General features: G+C 36.1%; 1 protein-coding gene across 2 annotated transcripts in view; it reads right to left on the bottom strand.

Moving 5' to 3' along the window:
• Positions 1-7746: 7746 nt before the first annotated feature.
• LOC121390406 overlaps positions 7747-16686 on the bottom strand; it is a 30758-nt gene continuing 21818 nt past the window's right edge. For both annotated transcript variants that reach the window (XM_041522209.1, XM_041522210.1), the window contains exons 6-8: positions 14575-14895; positions 10514-10643; positions 7747-8083 (exon numbers count right to left, since the gene is read on the bottom strand). In XM_041522209.1, the coding sequence (XP_041378143.1) occupies positions 8017-8083; positions 10514-10643; positions 14575-14895 (518 nt within the window). In that variant the 3' untranslated portion in view covers positions 7747-8016. The remainder of the gene's footprint in view (positions 8084-10513; positions 10644-14574; positions 14896-16686) is intronic.

Raw genomic sequence — 16686 nt, 5'->3', positions numbered from 1 at the left:
TTAGTTAATCTACAAACTTGTAACACGTTTGGATAAAATTACCATTGAGTGAAACATGAGTCTGTGACTTGAAAATGGTGAAATACCCTCTAAAAATAGACTAAAATTCGACTCCATCATAACTGTTGCCTCTCAGACGCAAGTGCATTTTTAAAAATATAAGAAATGCATTTTGTGATATTAAAAACACCTGGATGACCAAAAACACTTCGAATGTATGGAAATTGATAATCTAAACAATAAAATCTTAAGTAAAGTAAAGTATGATTTCAGTTATCAAAAATGGCTTTAATAGTAAAAAATATGCCTTAGTGTTTAAAAACTAGGGTATGTCCCTTTAAAAAATAAATATCACTCTTAATTCCTTTACCATCACCACCCCAACTGTTTCTTACAGGATCCTATATCTAAACTGAATTCTCGAGAAATGTAAATAATCATGTGAAATATTTGATTTATTTCTGGCCAAGTATCGTTACATAAAGAATAGCTGGTTACTGTCTTAAGATGTCGGATTTATCCTATGAAGGAGAGAATGACAAAAATCTGCCGAGCGGCATTCACCATTCGACCGGAGCATGATAAAGCCTTTAGTCTTTAGACAGTAACCAGTTATTTTATTTATCCGCAATCCTAAATAATATGATGTTTTATTTATTTAATTTTTTTTTTTTTAATTAACTGTTTTATTTCACAACTGTACCGTTTTCAAGAGCACTAGGTCCACACATGTTTTATGTCTTGTCGCCTACAATATATACACAGCAGAACAAAATAGGTCTTAAATAACAACTATTTATTTCTTATTTAAAAAAATACAATTATCTTACAAACGGTTTTTAAAAATCAAAACCATCAACTGGAAATAAAAGAAGTAACTTTGAACAATACAAATTACAATATTCTTTTGCTGTCCACAACTCAGGCCCGTAGGAATGCCTTTGGGGGTGGGGTGGGGGGAGGCACTGATGGATCGTGTACAAACTGTCAGATTTTGGTTACAATGGCAAACATTAATGTAATAATAATAATAAAAAAGGCTAACGTGGGGGGTGGGTGAGGGGCGCGTGCCTATGGACCCTGCAACTAATGTAAAAATAGTTTACCAAAACCGTTAAAAGCTATATTTTAGTCATCATATCTTCCCAATATAGGCCTATAACGGTGAATGCAGGATAAAGTCATTTATTTTATATGTTGAAATGCATTATTCACAAAAGGTTGTAGTTTTATAGATGTCGAGACTGGTGTTGCATACCTTTTCCCAGAATGTTATTTTACACTTTAGTTCAGGGCCATAGCTAGGATATTTTGTTGGAGGGGCAACTGAGTAGTTAATAGTCTAAAATTGTTGGGGGGGGGGGGGGGGGGGAGAGGGAGACTACTTTTTATAAACCAATGAAACACTATACAAATTAAACCCTGAGATGTGTATGTTATTTTCTGGAGTTTAAAAAAAAAAGTGAGATTCTCGGGGGCAACTCACTCTCCCCCCCCCCCCCCCCCACCCCACCCCGGAGGGTACAGCCCTACCCAATCTTCACATTCTAAGGCACCATTCTGTATAGCATACCGAACGGAATGCTACTATGTTTTGCAAAGATGGCCCTACCCATTTTTTTTTTACTTTTTAAGTGGTAAGAACTACGAATATTATTTTAAATGGACTTTAATTTATTGAATATCCCATCCAATTTAAATAAGTAAAATCTGAACGACAAAGCCAAATAACCTCATATTTTCATGTAACAACTGCATAAAATACATGTATGAATAAAATTTCTGAAAACATTAAAATAACTTTTAAACATGTAACAACAATTAAATCTATTTTAACTTGTAATAAAACAACAATTTTTGTATATTCTTTCACAAGACTTAGAGATGAAGACGTGAATAATAATAATAATAATAATAATAATATATTATATATATAAAGTACATCAGTTAAAGTACATCAGTGACATTGGCTTCACATTTTCAGATGTTTAAAAAAAAATATGTGCCTAAATGCCAATGGTTTCAGATTTTTTAAAAGATATGTTTTATAGTTGCCTAAATTTCACATTTCTTTAACATTCTAAACTTTTAACAGCTTCGTTAATTTTCACATACCGTAAATCCTTGAGTAGAGGCCTGTTTTAAATAGAAGTGGCAGGGTCTGTCTCGGGGGGAGGGGGGGGGAGTAGGATAGAAGCCTGCCTCATTAGTGGCAGGGTCTGTTTCGGAGGGGGAGGGGGAGGGAGGATAGAAGCCTGCCTTCAATATAAGCCTGCATTATATAAATGCAGCTTCTGCTATTATAGCTTGTCAGATTAACGACCAAGTTATTCTCATGACATCAGAAGCTTACAGTGAAATAAGAGGTTTCCACATGTACAAAAAACCCAGTTTGGAAGCCTACATTAGAATATGACCTAAGAATAAGGTTATGTTAGAAAGAAAATAGAAGCCTGCCTTAAATAGTGGTCAGGTCTCAGAGCATCACAAAATAAACAGAAGCCTGGACTCCTATTCAATGATTTACGGTAGTTGGGTGCATGCTGTAATATTTCTTAATTATTAATATATAAAACTGTTAAATAATGAACAACAAAACACAAAAATATTCATCTTTCACTTCACCCAATCGTTCTTACAAAATTAAACTGTTTTGTTTAACAACACCACTATAGCACATTGATGTATTAAACATCGGCTATTGGATGTCAAACATTTAGTAATTTTGACATATAGTTTTAGAGAGAAAACCCGCTACCGTTTTCCATTTGTAGCAAGTGATCTTTTATATGCACCATCTCAGACAGGATAACACATACCACGGCCTTTGATATACCAGTCGAGGTGCACTGGCTGGAACAAGAAATAGCCTAATGGGCCCACTGACGGGGATTCATCCCATACCGATCGCGCATTAAGCGAACGCTTTACCATTGGGCTACGTCTCGCTCCCTCGTTGTTATAATGTCCAACCCCAAATTTTAAGCTATCTGATGATAGATAACCTGTTTTGTTAAAACTGGGATTGGTTCGTTATAAACACTATTTACAATCCTCCATATTGAACAATCTCATCCAATATTTTATCATTCGATATTTACGTACACACAAAAGAGGATGTTTTCCTAATTTAGTTCGAAATGGATCATAACCATAACATTAGAACTTGTAGATAGTGTTAAGCATTGGTTGGGATTTTCCCTGTGCGTGCTGTAACCTCACCGTGGTGCAGGGGTGTAACATTCTCTTTGAGAATGGCCAATACAGCACAAATTGAAATTTTGAGTAAAAGTCAGTATCTATCTGTGATATTTGTAATTTTGCACAGTTCTTTACACTGTTTTTATTTAAATCTTTATTTTTTATATTGATGTTGATCATCACCTTATTTGTTTGCATTACCATAGTTTGACACCCAATAGCCGATGTATTTTTCGTGCTGGGGTGTCGTTAAACATTCATTCATTCATGGTTGGGATTTCAGCTTCGATAATCAGTTATAATAATCGATTTGCACCAACCAATCAACTTTCGATGACACAGTCGCTTAAAATTTTAAGAGGGATTTGAATTATAAGCTCCATGTACCTATTATCGTTTTCATCAGACGGAAGGAAACGTTTTATTTAAAGACGCACTCAACATGTCGTTATATGGCGTCAGACATATAGTTATGGACCACACAGATATTGAGTGGAAACCCGCTGTCGCCACTTCATGGGCTACATCATCAGGACAGAGCCTAGACATGTCTAATTTTACCTTCAATAATTATTTATTATTTTGTTCTTTATGTAAACATGAAACAAACACCAACCGCAACGTATTTACATCAATTTTATCATCTAAACTCGAGGAACAATTGGTTAATATTTACCAACACAATCACTTAATTATGGATTTTTATAATCGATCTTCACATCGGTAAAGCCAAACCGATCAATGTTTAAAAATTATAATTGATATTTGGAACATCACTACTTGTGGATCATTTAACTTTAAAATGTCCTTTGAAGTTAAACACCACTACAAGTTCCTTTTATAACAACATTTCTAAGAATCACAATATTTTTCACATAACATCATTTTTGTGTTATACTGAAGTAATTCAAATTACTTTTTCCCCCGTTATACTTGCCTGGATTGGTTCAATTTTCACATAACATCCTTTTTTGTGTTATACTAAGTAATTCAAATTACCGTACTGTTTTTGTTTTTTTACTGTTATAATTGCCTAGATTGGTTATTTAAGTCAACAGTTATTTGAACCAATGTTCATAATTCTATGAACCCCATTTTTGCACTTAGTACAGCAATATATCATTTAAGTGATTTTTTATTTTGTGTGTGTTTTGTTGTTTCAATTTTTAAAATCATTAAAATAACTTCACATTATTTGTTCAGTAAATGTTTTTAACTGTTTATTAGTCCCCTACTTGTCCAACCGGAGAGGACCATAGGTTTCATATCCATCCATCTGACTGTCTGTCTGTCCGTATGTCTGTCCGTCTGTCCCACATATAGTTTTAAGCTACCAAGCTAGCCCTCGCAAAATTACCTCGATAGCTTACATGCCTCCCGCTTTGTTATATCTTTATCTGGAGATGCCAAATTTTGTTTTCATGGAATGTCAATATTATTGTTTGAATGTTTTTTGTAGATTGTTACAGTAGAACCCATTTTTACATTTACAAATGCACACACGCACACACACACATGCGCGTACGCACACACGCACGTACGCACACACAAATACATCCTACTTTTTGAAGTTGAATGGTAAAACATTGAAATTTTGCATAACCAGCAAACAGTATTGTTTACTAAAGGTAATACTAAACATTTTCACCATGATAATTAACGTTCACAGCCTTTTCATCATTAAACGTTCGGCAGCTGTGCATGTATTAGCATATACTGCTACCATATCCAGTGGCGGATCCAGAAAATCCATTTTGGGGGGCCCCAATGGGGAGATTTGGTGGGGATGAAAATTAATATTTAATAAAATTATAACTGGCAAAATTTAGCCCCCCCCCCCCCAATCCCCCAGATCTGCCTCTGATATCAGTCCTCTACTTTCGCTCTACATGTATTTAAAATATAAGTTATTCAAATCATATTGTTCGCCATTCATCCCTCCCTGACTGTGTATGGAACAAGCGACCACTACTATTTAGACAAGGCGACGTCAATTTCGCTGTAGTCAGAGACAAAGACAGATGGAGCTGCCTGTCTTTAAAATATCGGCTGTATCCTGCAAAGGTTAGTATAACGACTTCCATAAAGCTCCACCCATCGGCGTTCGCCATTCGACCTGAGCAGGATAAAGCCGATATGTTTTATTTTATTTATCCTGCAATCTTACACAATACGACAACATTAATGACATGCACCGTTTTGTTTCACAACGTTAACGTTTTCCGGAATACTAGGTCCCTTTGGTGTCTATAACATCTAAGCACAAAAGCAAATTAGTTCTTAAATAACAATTTATTTAGGGTTTTTTAAATAATAATTCAAAACGTTTTCTAAATATTATAAGTTGTAGAAGCATCACGAGGGGTATATGGCTTTTTATGTACCCTCTGTGTGTTCTTTTACCCCGAGCCGAAGGCGAGGGGGTAAAAGAACACACAGAGGGTACATAAAACGCCATATACCCCGAGAGATGCTTCTACAACGAATTTATCTTGCCGACATGTTAAACCATATAGCTAAATAATCAAAATAACGCCAGACAATAATTGTTAACAATTTATTAACGAAGCCGTACCACGCGGACGCGAACGAAACCACTTGCCAGTGACGAAAAATAGTTCCATCGATAAACGAGTTTTTAACTTCAAATGTTTGTAATACGAAATTGTCTGAAACAGATATTAATAAAAAAAAATTTAAAAAACACTTTTTTTTATCAGAAATGTATGTAGTAAAAAAATAAAAATATTAAAAACAAAAAAACAACTGTTGCTAATCGCGCATTAATACAATAACACCACGACCGTAATTAGGTAGCCGAGTTCAACATTGCAGCTTTTAAAAATATTGAAATAGTGTATTTTATAGTAAAAATAAAATTAATTATGTATACTTGATTGATTATCAATGTTATTTATAATCTAATTATTGCTTTAGAATTAACTGGGGCGGCTGGAAACTGTTGGAAATTACAGACGGGGTATAAGAGAATTTGGCTCCGCCCACAGGGGGATAAGGGATTTGTCCAACGGCAAACAACCAATGAGATTAAAGAATTTTACATGAAGGCGAGATAAAAAAAAACTATAACTTGAAATAAAAGAATAAGTAACTTTGAATAATATAATATTCCTTTGCTGATCATAACCAGTAGTTTTGTCCCAAAAAGTTATATTTTGGGTCAGTGACCAAAAATATATAGAGAATATTTCATGTTTTTTTGTTAAATATGATTTATATCTAATCGAGTGAAGTTTGCAATCATATCTCATGAGTTGCGCTTGCCTGACGAGTGTGATATTGCAAACTTCACGAGATGAGATATAAATCATATGTGACCAAAAAACCATGAAATTTTTATTTATTATATAACTTTTGGCAATTTACCTTTATTTTTAAAATGCCATCAGCAAAATAGTTCCGGCTTTCTTACAGTGAAGATAACACTTTCTACAGTGACGATAACACATTCTATAGTGAAATAGTGAAATTTTCACTCTAAATTTTGTGATCGTCACTGAGTGACTGATAACACTTATATTTTACTGATATTTTAAAATATTTCACTAAATGTTATATAATAAAGAAATATATCTAGTTATCATATCTTGCCAATATTTATAGTGATTGCAGAATAAATATAAATACATACATATATACATGCATACACACACACGCGCACATACATACACACACACACACACATAGATACATACATATTCTGCCCTGCTAAGACAAGAGATAGTAAGAGGTCAATTAACAATTTTTCTGCCTTTTATCCATGTTGTAAAGATTTTATTTTGTAGTTGAATCATTTTGTTTCGCAAGATTAAGATTTCAGGAAGATATTTTGCTTAAAGGGACAGACCCTAGTTTTTAAACACTAAGGCATAATTTTCACCTAGACTTTAGTTTCAACCCCTAAAAATGGATACTAAGTTTGGTTAATTTACAAACCTGTAACAAATTTGGATACAACAGAGTGAAACGGGAGTCTGTGTCGTTAAAATAACTTTAAAAATAAACTAAAACGCGACTCCGTAACAGTTACTTCTCAGACGCACGTGCGTTTTTAAAAATATGAAAAATGCATTTTGTGGTATTAGAAACACCATGATGAGCAGAAACACTTCGGTTATACGGAAATGGATAATCTAAACAATAAAATATAAGTAATGTTTGATTTTAGTGATCATAAATGGCTCAAATAGTGAAAAATATGTCTTAGTGTTTAAAAACTAGGGTATGTCCCTTTTAAGGCGCAGTCCCTAGTTTCAGCCTGTGAAAATGGACACTGAAGTTTTGTTAATCTACAAACCTGCAACAGAGAGAAGCTGAAGTCTAGTCTGTTATAATTAATCAGGGAAATACTGTCTAAATGTAACTAGAGCTTATCTCGATAACCATTATTTCTCAGACGAACATGCATTTTTAGAATTAAGAAAAATACATTTTGGGGTATTGCAAAAAACCCACTGCACATGTACGAAAATTAATATTCTAAATAATAAAATGTAATTACTTCTAATTTAAATTATAAAAAAACGGCTTTAATAGTGAAAAATATGTTGTAGTGTATAAAAACTAGGGTCTGTCGCTTTAAATCTGGCTATGTTATTTTGACATTTACTTTCAAAATAATATATATATTTTTTTAATAATCAACTCATTTTATTGCCGATCGTCACTTACTGCCTTGTTGTTCTAACAGGGCAGAATTCTTCTTAAATCTCTGTCTTTCTGTCTCCACTTCTTCACCACGTCGACTTTGGTGCCGGCAGTGCTCCCAGTTTTTGCGTTTTTCTCGACCCATTACTAAGCGTTTTTGTACGCAGCGTTGTCAAATTCCCGTTTGTTTTCGTGTGTCCCACTCCGTTGACGTCTGTCAAGAAACAAGCATCCTGTTCATTAGAGAAACATCAATGGCGGATTCATAAAATCCATTGGGGGGGAGGGGGGGGGGGGGCAATGACAGGTGACTGAAGGCCACTATACGTTCCCGAACGTACAAAATAAAAAGAAATAAAATAAAAATATAACTGTTGCAAAAATTCAGGGGTGGGGGGTGGGGGGAGGGCGAGACCCTGGGGCCCGTTAGATCCGCTACTGAACATAAACTGATACTCCATGAGCCAAATACTAAAACCTTCCCTCCCCTAGCTAGAGTACTCTGCCGTTCGAGAGCTAGACGGACATTTAGACAGTTATGATCGCTCTCTGCCATCAGAGATAACTGTCAGGATTTCTGTCAGCCAGAGGGTAAAAATGGGTATGGCGCCATACCCCCAAAATTTGCAAATTTAATTTTTTTAAGTTACTCTTATCACTGCTGTATGATTTTCTTAACCCTAACCCTAAACCTAACCCATTTTCTTTCTGGGGGAGGCCCCTCATAACAACTGTTGACTGTGGTTGCAATCAATTCCATAGAACCATAGAACCAAACATAGGTGCTGACAGGTTTTTTCTCCCGAGATATAATTGCGAAATAAATGAATATGTATATTTTGTGATGGTCAGATGACGAGAGAATTATTTGTACCAGTTTGAATGGAATCTGTATAGTGGAAATCGAGACTAACTTGAACATCTCTCAGCCGACCTGTGACCAGAGCAGCTATATTAGACTGAATGGACACGAAACCTAACAAAACAAGGTCAGGGCCACGGGTGAATCATTTGTACCAAGTTTGGCAGAAATCTGTCCTGTGTCATATGTTTTTAAGATATCCAGACCATAGGATTTCAAATTTCATGGGAAACACTTTTTTGGTTATGTGTGATCATGGGAACCCATGGGAACCCATTGGAAACTGTTGTTTGTTTCTGGGTTTTTTAAAAGGCGCAGACCCTAGTTTCAGTCCGTGAAAATGGACACTAAATTTGGTTAATCTACAAACCTGCAACACTCATTTGGATACAGTTATAACAGAGAGAAACTAAAGTCTGTGATGTTTAAACAGGGAAATATTGGCTAAAATAACTAGAGCTCGTCTCGATAATCACTACATCTCAGATGAACGTGTGTTTTTAGAATTATGAAAAATGCATTTTGGTGTAATGCAAAAACCAAATCTAGCTATTGCATCACCTTAACTGGACCATGATGGAGTGAAATCCATGTCAACCCTCTGGGCAATTTTAGTTTTTGAATTATGGACCATTGCCATAATTAAATTATTTTTACAAAATATCATTAATAAATGGAGTATGGTGGTTACGAAGATGGTTGAATAAAGTACCTTTAGGGACAAATCAAATTATTTTTGTTCAGGTAATAGTTTGCTAGATTAAATAGGTCAGTGGCCTGTGACAATATGCCTTTAATATTCTAAATAATAAAATGTAAGTAAGTATATACATATATGTATATGTATATTATTTTCGTTAAATATAACAATCATGGGAAACGAAATTTCGGTTCCATGATTTTACTGACACACTACCGGAAACGATTGATTCTGTAAAATCAGAGGGTGTGGCCATCTTAGCAGCATGATATCATAAAACCGTAGTAGATTATAAGGTCTCTGTGACACATAGCCCCCGGCGGTTTTACGATATCGTAGCGCTAAGATACATGTGTAGCTTCGAACATATAGGCTCAGGGAAGTTGTCCTGGATTTCGAATCAGTCAAATTCTAACTACTAGAAGCAGTAATTTTTAAATTCAGCTAATCAGAAGCTAGGGCAGTCATATTGACTTTTGATTTGGCCCGAAAAATAACAACACTTCGTTAGGTCCATGAAAAGATCATTTGTACCAAGTTTTTTTTAAATCTCTCTGGTGGCAGTTGAGAAGATGTCAAAAGTGTCTAAACCAATATAATTAGCGGCCAGGGCGGCCATCTTGGATTTCGAATTGACAGAGCCGCAAGAGCATCACTTGGACTACGTTTCGTTAAAATGTGCCTGGGAGAACTTGAGAAGAAGTCGAAAATGTGAAACGTTGATGGACTTCTGATAGACAGACACTGAATGCTGCACCGTGGCTAACATAGCCATTTTGTGACAGGTGAGGTAACAATATATTATTATAACTCTGTTATCATCCAGTATCCCACCCATCATATAACTGGGTTTTGTGTGGGTTTTCCTTTTTTTTTTTTATAAATTATTTATTTATTTATTTATTTATCTATTTATCTATTTATTTATTTTATTAAACAACTTACAACAAACTGAAAATTACATAGTTGTTGATATATCAATTATTTAATGTTAATCTAAAAATAATTTGTAATATAAGCAGGTTTTTTGTTGGTTTTTATTTTGGTTTTGGGGTTTTTTTTTAAGAGTTATTTTAAATTACCTCTTGTATATATACCAAGCTCCAGGGACAGTAACAGCTCCTACTGCCACTACAACCACTACTGCTATGGCCGCCACTGACACTGTAACCCCTGCCGTTAAGCTCTGTTTCACGTGTTGAGGACTTCTGTCTGGAATACACAAATGTATAGGGTGCGTGAACTTTTTTTTTTTTTTTTTTTAAATTTCCCGCGGTATGACGTTGACTTTTGTAGGTGTAACCTGTGGGTTGTACAGAATCCCGAGATACTGATTAGGAAAATATTTAAGGTACCAAGGCAAAGGAGGGGGCACCATGGTCATTGAGGATGGACCAAGGCAGGTGAGGAGGGCATAAAAAACCCTAAATATACCCACCTTTTCAGTGCAATCCATGCTTTAGAAAAAAAAAGAGAAAAATCATAAAAAAACAAAACAACAACAAAAAACCCGAAAAAAAAGAAGCCGCTTCGTTGCATAAGTTCTGGAAGTTTGGTCTGACCAAAGACCGAAGTTACAGTAGATTGAAAGAAGAGTGTGACGTTTAAACAGCAAGCATCCTTAAAAATAGACTAGAACTCGAATCGATAAACCGCTACTTCTCAGACACACGTGCGTTTTTAAAAATATGAAAAATGCAATTTTGGGTACTACAAACACCAGGATGACCAGAAACACTTCAGTTCTACGGGAATAGATAATCTAAAGAATACAGTATAAGTAATGTTTGATTTCAGTGATCATAAACAGCTCCAATATTGAAAAATATGCATAGTCTTTAAAAACTAGGGTATGTCCCTTTAAGAGACATATATAAGTACAATGATCTCATCTGCTATTTAGCTTGTGATTCTGTAAAAAAATTAATTCCATAATGTTCTAAAATACATCTCAGAGGTCCTAATTTTCGACACGTTGTCCCAAACCCTGCATTCACCTCATGCTGTCTTATTGTCGTCACGCCATTTATTTCTTAAAGGGAAAGTCCCTAGTTTTTAAACACTACAGTATATGTGCCACTATTAGAGCCGTTTATGATCTCTGAAATCAAACACTAATTATATTTTATTCTTTAGATTATCCATTTCCATAGATCCGAAGTGTTTCTGGTCATCCTGGTGTTTGTGGTACGGTACCAAACATTTTGTTTTTCATATTTTTAAAATCGCACCTGTGTCTGAGAAGTAGCGGTTTATTGATTCGAGTTCTAGTCTATTTTAAAGGATATTTCCTGTTTTAACGTCACAGACTCTTCTTTCACTCTATTGTAACTTTATCCAAATGAGTTACAAGTCTAAACGTAGGGTCCATTTTTTACGGGTTAAAACTAGGGTCTGCGCCTATATAAAATATTACAGCAGTCCATATTTTACTTCCTATTTCTGTATTAACTTTTAAATCCATACCAACTATCATAACATTTTTTTTGCCTAGAAAACAAAATATAGAAATAAAAAAAGGTTTCTTTACAAATGATCATCAAATTTTATAAATTAAAGCTTGTTTCTAATACAGGAGTGAAGACAAAATGCCCCTTCTGCGTCGCCACCCCCAGACCGAACTGGCAAGCCTACGAAGAGGACTAAGCCCGCTCAACCCGTCAACGCCAACAAGCCAACCATGTCAGTGGCGGTTCCAGAGGCAGAGATGCACAAGGAACCACCGCGGACACCCTTACACCGTCTCCTGACTACCGTATTTTCCCATGTATTATGCGCACCAGTGTATAATGCGCACCCCCCACTTTGAACGTTTATTCCAAGAAAAAAAACATGAACCACAATATAATGCGCACCGTTTTTTTAAACCACAAAATCGACAGTGAATGCAAGATGTACCGCTTTCCCCTCGTCACCAAAATTAACGAAAAGTGAAAGAAGCGGTATATTCAAGAAACCAAGAAACAAAACTTAAGTTAGGTATTTGAGTACATAGACCTACATGTCACATTAAACAAAGGCTAGTACTTGTGTACTTACATGTCACAGACTCGCACGTGCATAAATCAAAACAAAGTTATATACCCCATACACTGTAAATGACTAATAAATATATGAAAACAAAAATATAGCATATTACATTTCGTTCTCGTGGCTAACGTGAATGCGCGAGATTTCTAAATTTATAATAGTGTGGTATATTTCCGGTTGGCCGGAAATGGCCGAATTAAATCTCATGGAAATTAAAAATATGTACGGTCCAGTTTTGTCATTTTTGTGCACTTTTTGGCGAGGTATGGATACTTTTGTAGATTTATTTTGCATTTATTACAACCATCACAAGTGAAAAGCGATTTTTAAGAGGGTTTTGGCGTTTCGTTGTAATGAACACTGCCAATAACCTGTAAAGTACCGTAAACTACCGATCGGCGATTTTTCATGGGTGATCGCTGGACATTTTTAAAAGATATTTTTTCTATTGCTATGTATAGTGCGTACCCCCATTTTTAACCTGTATTTTCTGGAAAAAAAGTGCGCATAATACACGGGAAAATACAGTACGCAATTCAGGTGATGTCTCCTGCTCCAAGGAAGGCTCCCGTTGAGTCTCAGGCCCGGCCGTTGCCAAGTGTGAAGAGGAAGACAACCACTCAACCGAGAGGGCAACCAGTCAAGCCACGGCCTCCCTCTTCACAACCTACCTCCGAATCGTCTTGAACGATACATGTGAACAACCGGTCGCGAAGGACCTCGTGGGTGACACCAGGGACAGACACCTCCAAACTGGTTGTTGGTTTCGTGTGAGATGTCTTCTACCCACTACCAGGCCAGACTAACGTGTATGCTGTCTACAACATCAAGACTCAGACTGGGAGGTCTGGGGTGACCATAACTTACAGACAAGATGGCATCTACAGACAAGGGGTCCTGTTGTCCCACATGGACAGGCACACCATGCACAGGATCGTCAAGATGATTTTCGGCCCAGAGTACAACACCATGCGAAAGATCTTGAGCACCGAGAGCTTCAAGAAATACCTTCCAGGATTTTCCACCGGACATCCAATAACATCGCCGCAAGCGACAACCTTATTACCTCCTTGCCTCCTGTGAGTATGGACTTTTTTTGGCAGACTTAAAAAAACTTTTGGCCATCATTTTGAAAACTTTTTTTTGGTGTAAATAGTCTGACACCCTTTCTTTCTGGCAGTCCGTCTGAATTGCTCCAATCATCTTCACACTTTGAAGGAGCAGTCTAAATTTAAAGAGTTTCACATCCAGTCCTTACCCGTCGTTATTATGCTGTGCATTTGTGCCTAGATATAATTCTGAGCCTATTATAAATCTGGAATCGATAATGAAAATATAATACTGAATACACACAGTTTAAGAAGAGGCGTTGTACACATCCCCAAATAACTGCATATAATAAACAATACAAACAAGATAAGAGTATATAATATAGTTTCCCTTTCCCTATATACCCCACTGCATCCAATAGGTGTTGGCTCAAACGTTTCTCAGTGTCTATAGCAATGGATTTGAGGATCAGGGTTTCTGCAAGAGGGTAAAACGAGTATGGCATCATACCACAAATTTAAGTTAACCTTTTGACAAAATTAATTAGGGGCCATCCATAATTTTCAACATTTTCAAGAGTGGGGGTGGTGGTGGTGGTGGGGGGGGGGGTTAAGGTGCCAGCGTACACTTTTTTTGACAATGAAAAATGACGATCAACATTTTTCATTTGGGGATGTACACTTTTAGGGGATGGAGAGGGTGGTGGTCAAAAGTGTACTCTTTGTATACTTGTGAAAATTTTGAAAATTATGGACGGCCCCTTACTCTTACCATTACTTTATGATTTTCTTAACCCTAACCATCAACTTAACCGATTTTCTTTCTTGGGTGAGGCCCTCCATACCCCCAGTTGAATGTGGTTACATTCAATTTCATAGTGCCATACCCAAAAATTTCTTTCTGCTAGAACTGAGGATTTATTATTATTTAAAAAAAATTCATATAATTGTTTTTAAGCATTCCTTCGGGATCACATAATTGTTTAATATAGATATTTTAGGATTTTATCTTATGCTACCTTTCCAAAATCCTGTTAAATTCACAAGTAATAACATGAACTAACCTTGTACCACTGTGGAAAATGTATTGCAGGAAGCGATGTCGCACACCTTTAGTGTATATGTTCCGAAGTCCGCCTCTTTGACTGCATACACCTGCAAGCCGAATGTGGGGCCCATTGCGGGAAATGACCTGTCGTGGATCTCCAGCTGTAGGAAGACATCTTTTTGTCTGCCCTTTCTGATACGTCCGCTCGGATCTGTCCAATTCCAATAGACGATTCTCTTCCACGTGGGCAGTATGGTTTTATTCAGAAGTATCGTGTCGCCAACGGAAGCCATAATCAGTTCCTTTTGGTCTTCGTACGGAGCCAGTAGAGGTGGTACTGTAAAAACAAGTGTTGTATTGGAATTGGAAGGAAATGTTTTATTTAACGATGCACTGTTGAATGATTTACGGTATCTAGCATTCTAATTTCAATTTGGACGAGACGTAGCCCAGTGGTAAAATGCTCGCTTGATGCGTGGTCGGTTTGGGATCGATTCCCCGTCAGTGGGCCCATTGTATTGTGATTGAGATCATCAATCAATAAACCATATGACACGTGCTTACATAAGGGAACATTTTCTTTTTAAAATCTTGATTAGCGATATTTCTAGTAACGCAAAAGTCCGTCCCACAGGAAACGCCCTTTTTTATACGATGAAATTTACTACTATATTATTTATTTCTGAGCCAAATGATTGCACACAAAAATAGTACGGTTGTTTTATTGTGGGTTTTTTTGGTGGGTTTTTTTTTTATTCCCAAAACACGTTTACTTTTCTTCATACATCAAACCAAACTGAAATTATTTACAGAAAACAATTTTATAGAATGATGGGATGGACTATAGTTTAGTATTTTAAAATTGTGTAGCGATTTATAATTTCTAAATCTTGCGTTGCGAATCGCGACGCGATACTGATAAAACAAATTTCAATGCTACATCCACTGAAGGTTCAAGCACGACTGTCTTGGGCAGATCCTCCTAGATTCCTCAGTGGTTGTGTCCAAGATATGGATTTGAGACCATAGTAGGCAACATGTGTATACTGATAAATCCACAGGAGTTAAAGGGACATTCCTGAGTTTGCTGCATTTTAAGATGTTTCCGACTAATAAAATATTTCTACGATTAAACTTACATATTAAATATATTTTTTCTGTTTAGAATATCAGTGTCTGTATATTCAGTGTGTTTCTGGTCGTCTTAATATTTGTAAGACGCCCAAACTGGATTTTGTCTTCAAATAATTTTGTACGTACGAAAAAAACTATATTTTAGTAAATAAAATGAAATTTAACCTAGTACAAATATTAGAACGATCAGAAATATGTTTACTATACAGCCACTAATATTTTATGCAGAAAAATATATTTGATATGTAAATACAATCGTTAAAAAGTCTCTGTTAGTCAATAACATCTTAAACATTGCAGCAAACTGAGGAATGTCCCTTTAAGACACCATTTATCATAACAATGATTAATTGTCCCACAATGGATCACCAGGATCAGACTAATGAAGGAATGTACTGGCCTCGACGGTGTAGTGGTTAAGCCATCAGACTTAAGGCTGGCGGGTACTGGGTTTGCAGCTGATCCCGGTACCAGCTCCCATCCAGAGCGAGTTTAACGACTTAGTACATTACTGGTAGGTGTAAGACTTCTCTCTCGCTAACCACTAATCCACTGTCCTGGACAGACAGTCCAGATAGCTGAGGTGTGTGCCCAAGACAGCGTGCTTGAACTTTAATTGGATATAAGCACGAAAATAAGTTGAAATGAATGAATGAATGAATGAACACGAATGTAGAAAATGCATATCCACACAAACACACACACACACTTTAAAAAAAAGAGAACGTGGGGGAAAAAGGTTTAAAACAAACTGTTTAATAATAAATCAAAAAATGGACAACAGACAGCCGACAGATGATGGACTAATCGGTATTCGAAAAGCTGCTACTAGTAAAAAGTTAAAATTTGTTTTGTTTATCGACACCACTAGATCAAGTTGATTAATTAATCATCGACTATTGGATGTCATACATTTGGTAATTCTGTCTCGTAGTCATCAGAGGAAACCCGCTACATTTTTTCATTAGCAGCAAGGGATGTTTTATATGTACCA

The sequence above is a fragment of the Gigantopelta aegis genome, chromosome 15 (genome assembly GCF_016097555.1).
Source record: "Gigantopelta aegis isolate Gae_Host chromosome 15, Gae_host_genome, whole genome shotgun sequence".
NCBI classification, from domain to species: Eukaryota; Metazoa; Mollusca; class Gastropoda; order Neomphalida; family Peltospiridae; genus Gigantopelta; species Gigantopelta aegis.
This window is presented reverse-complemented; position numbering and strand designations above follow the sequence as displayed.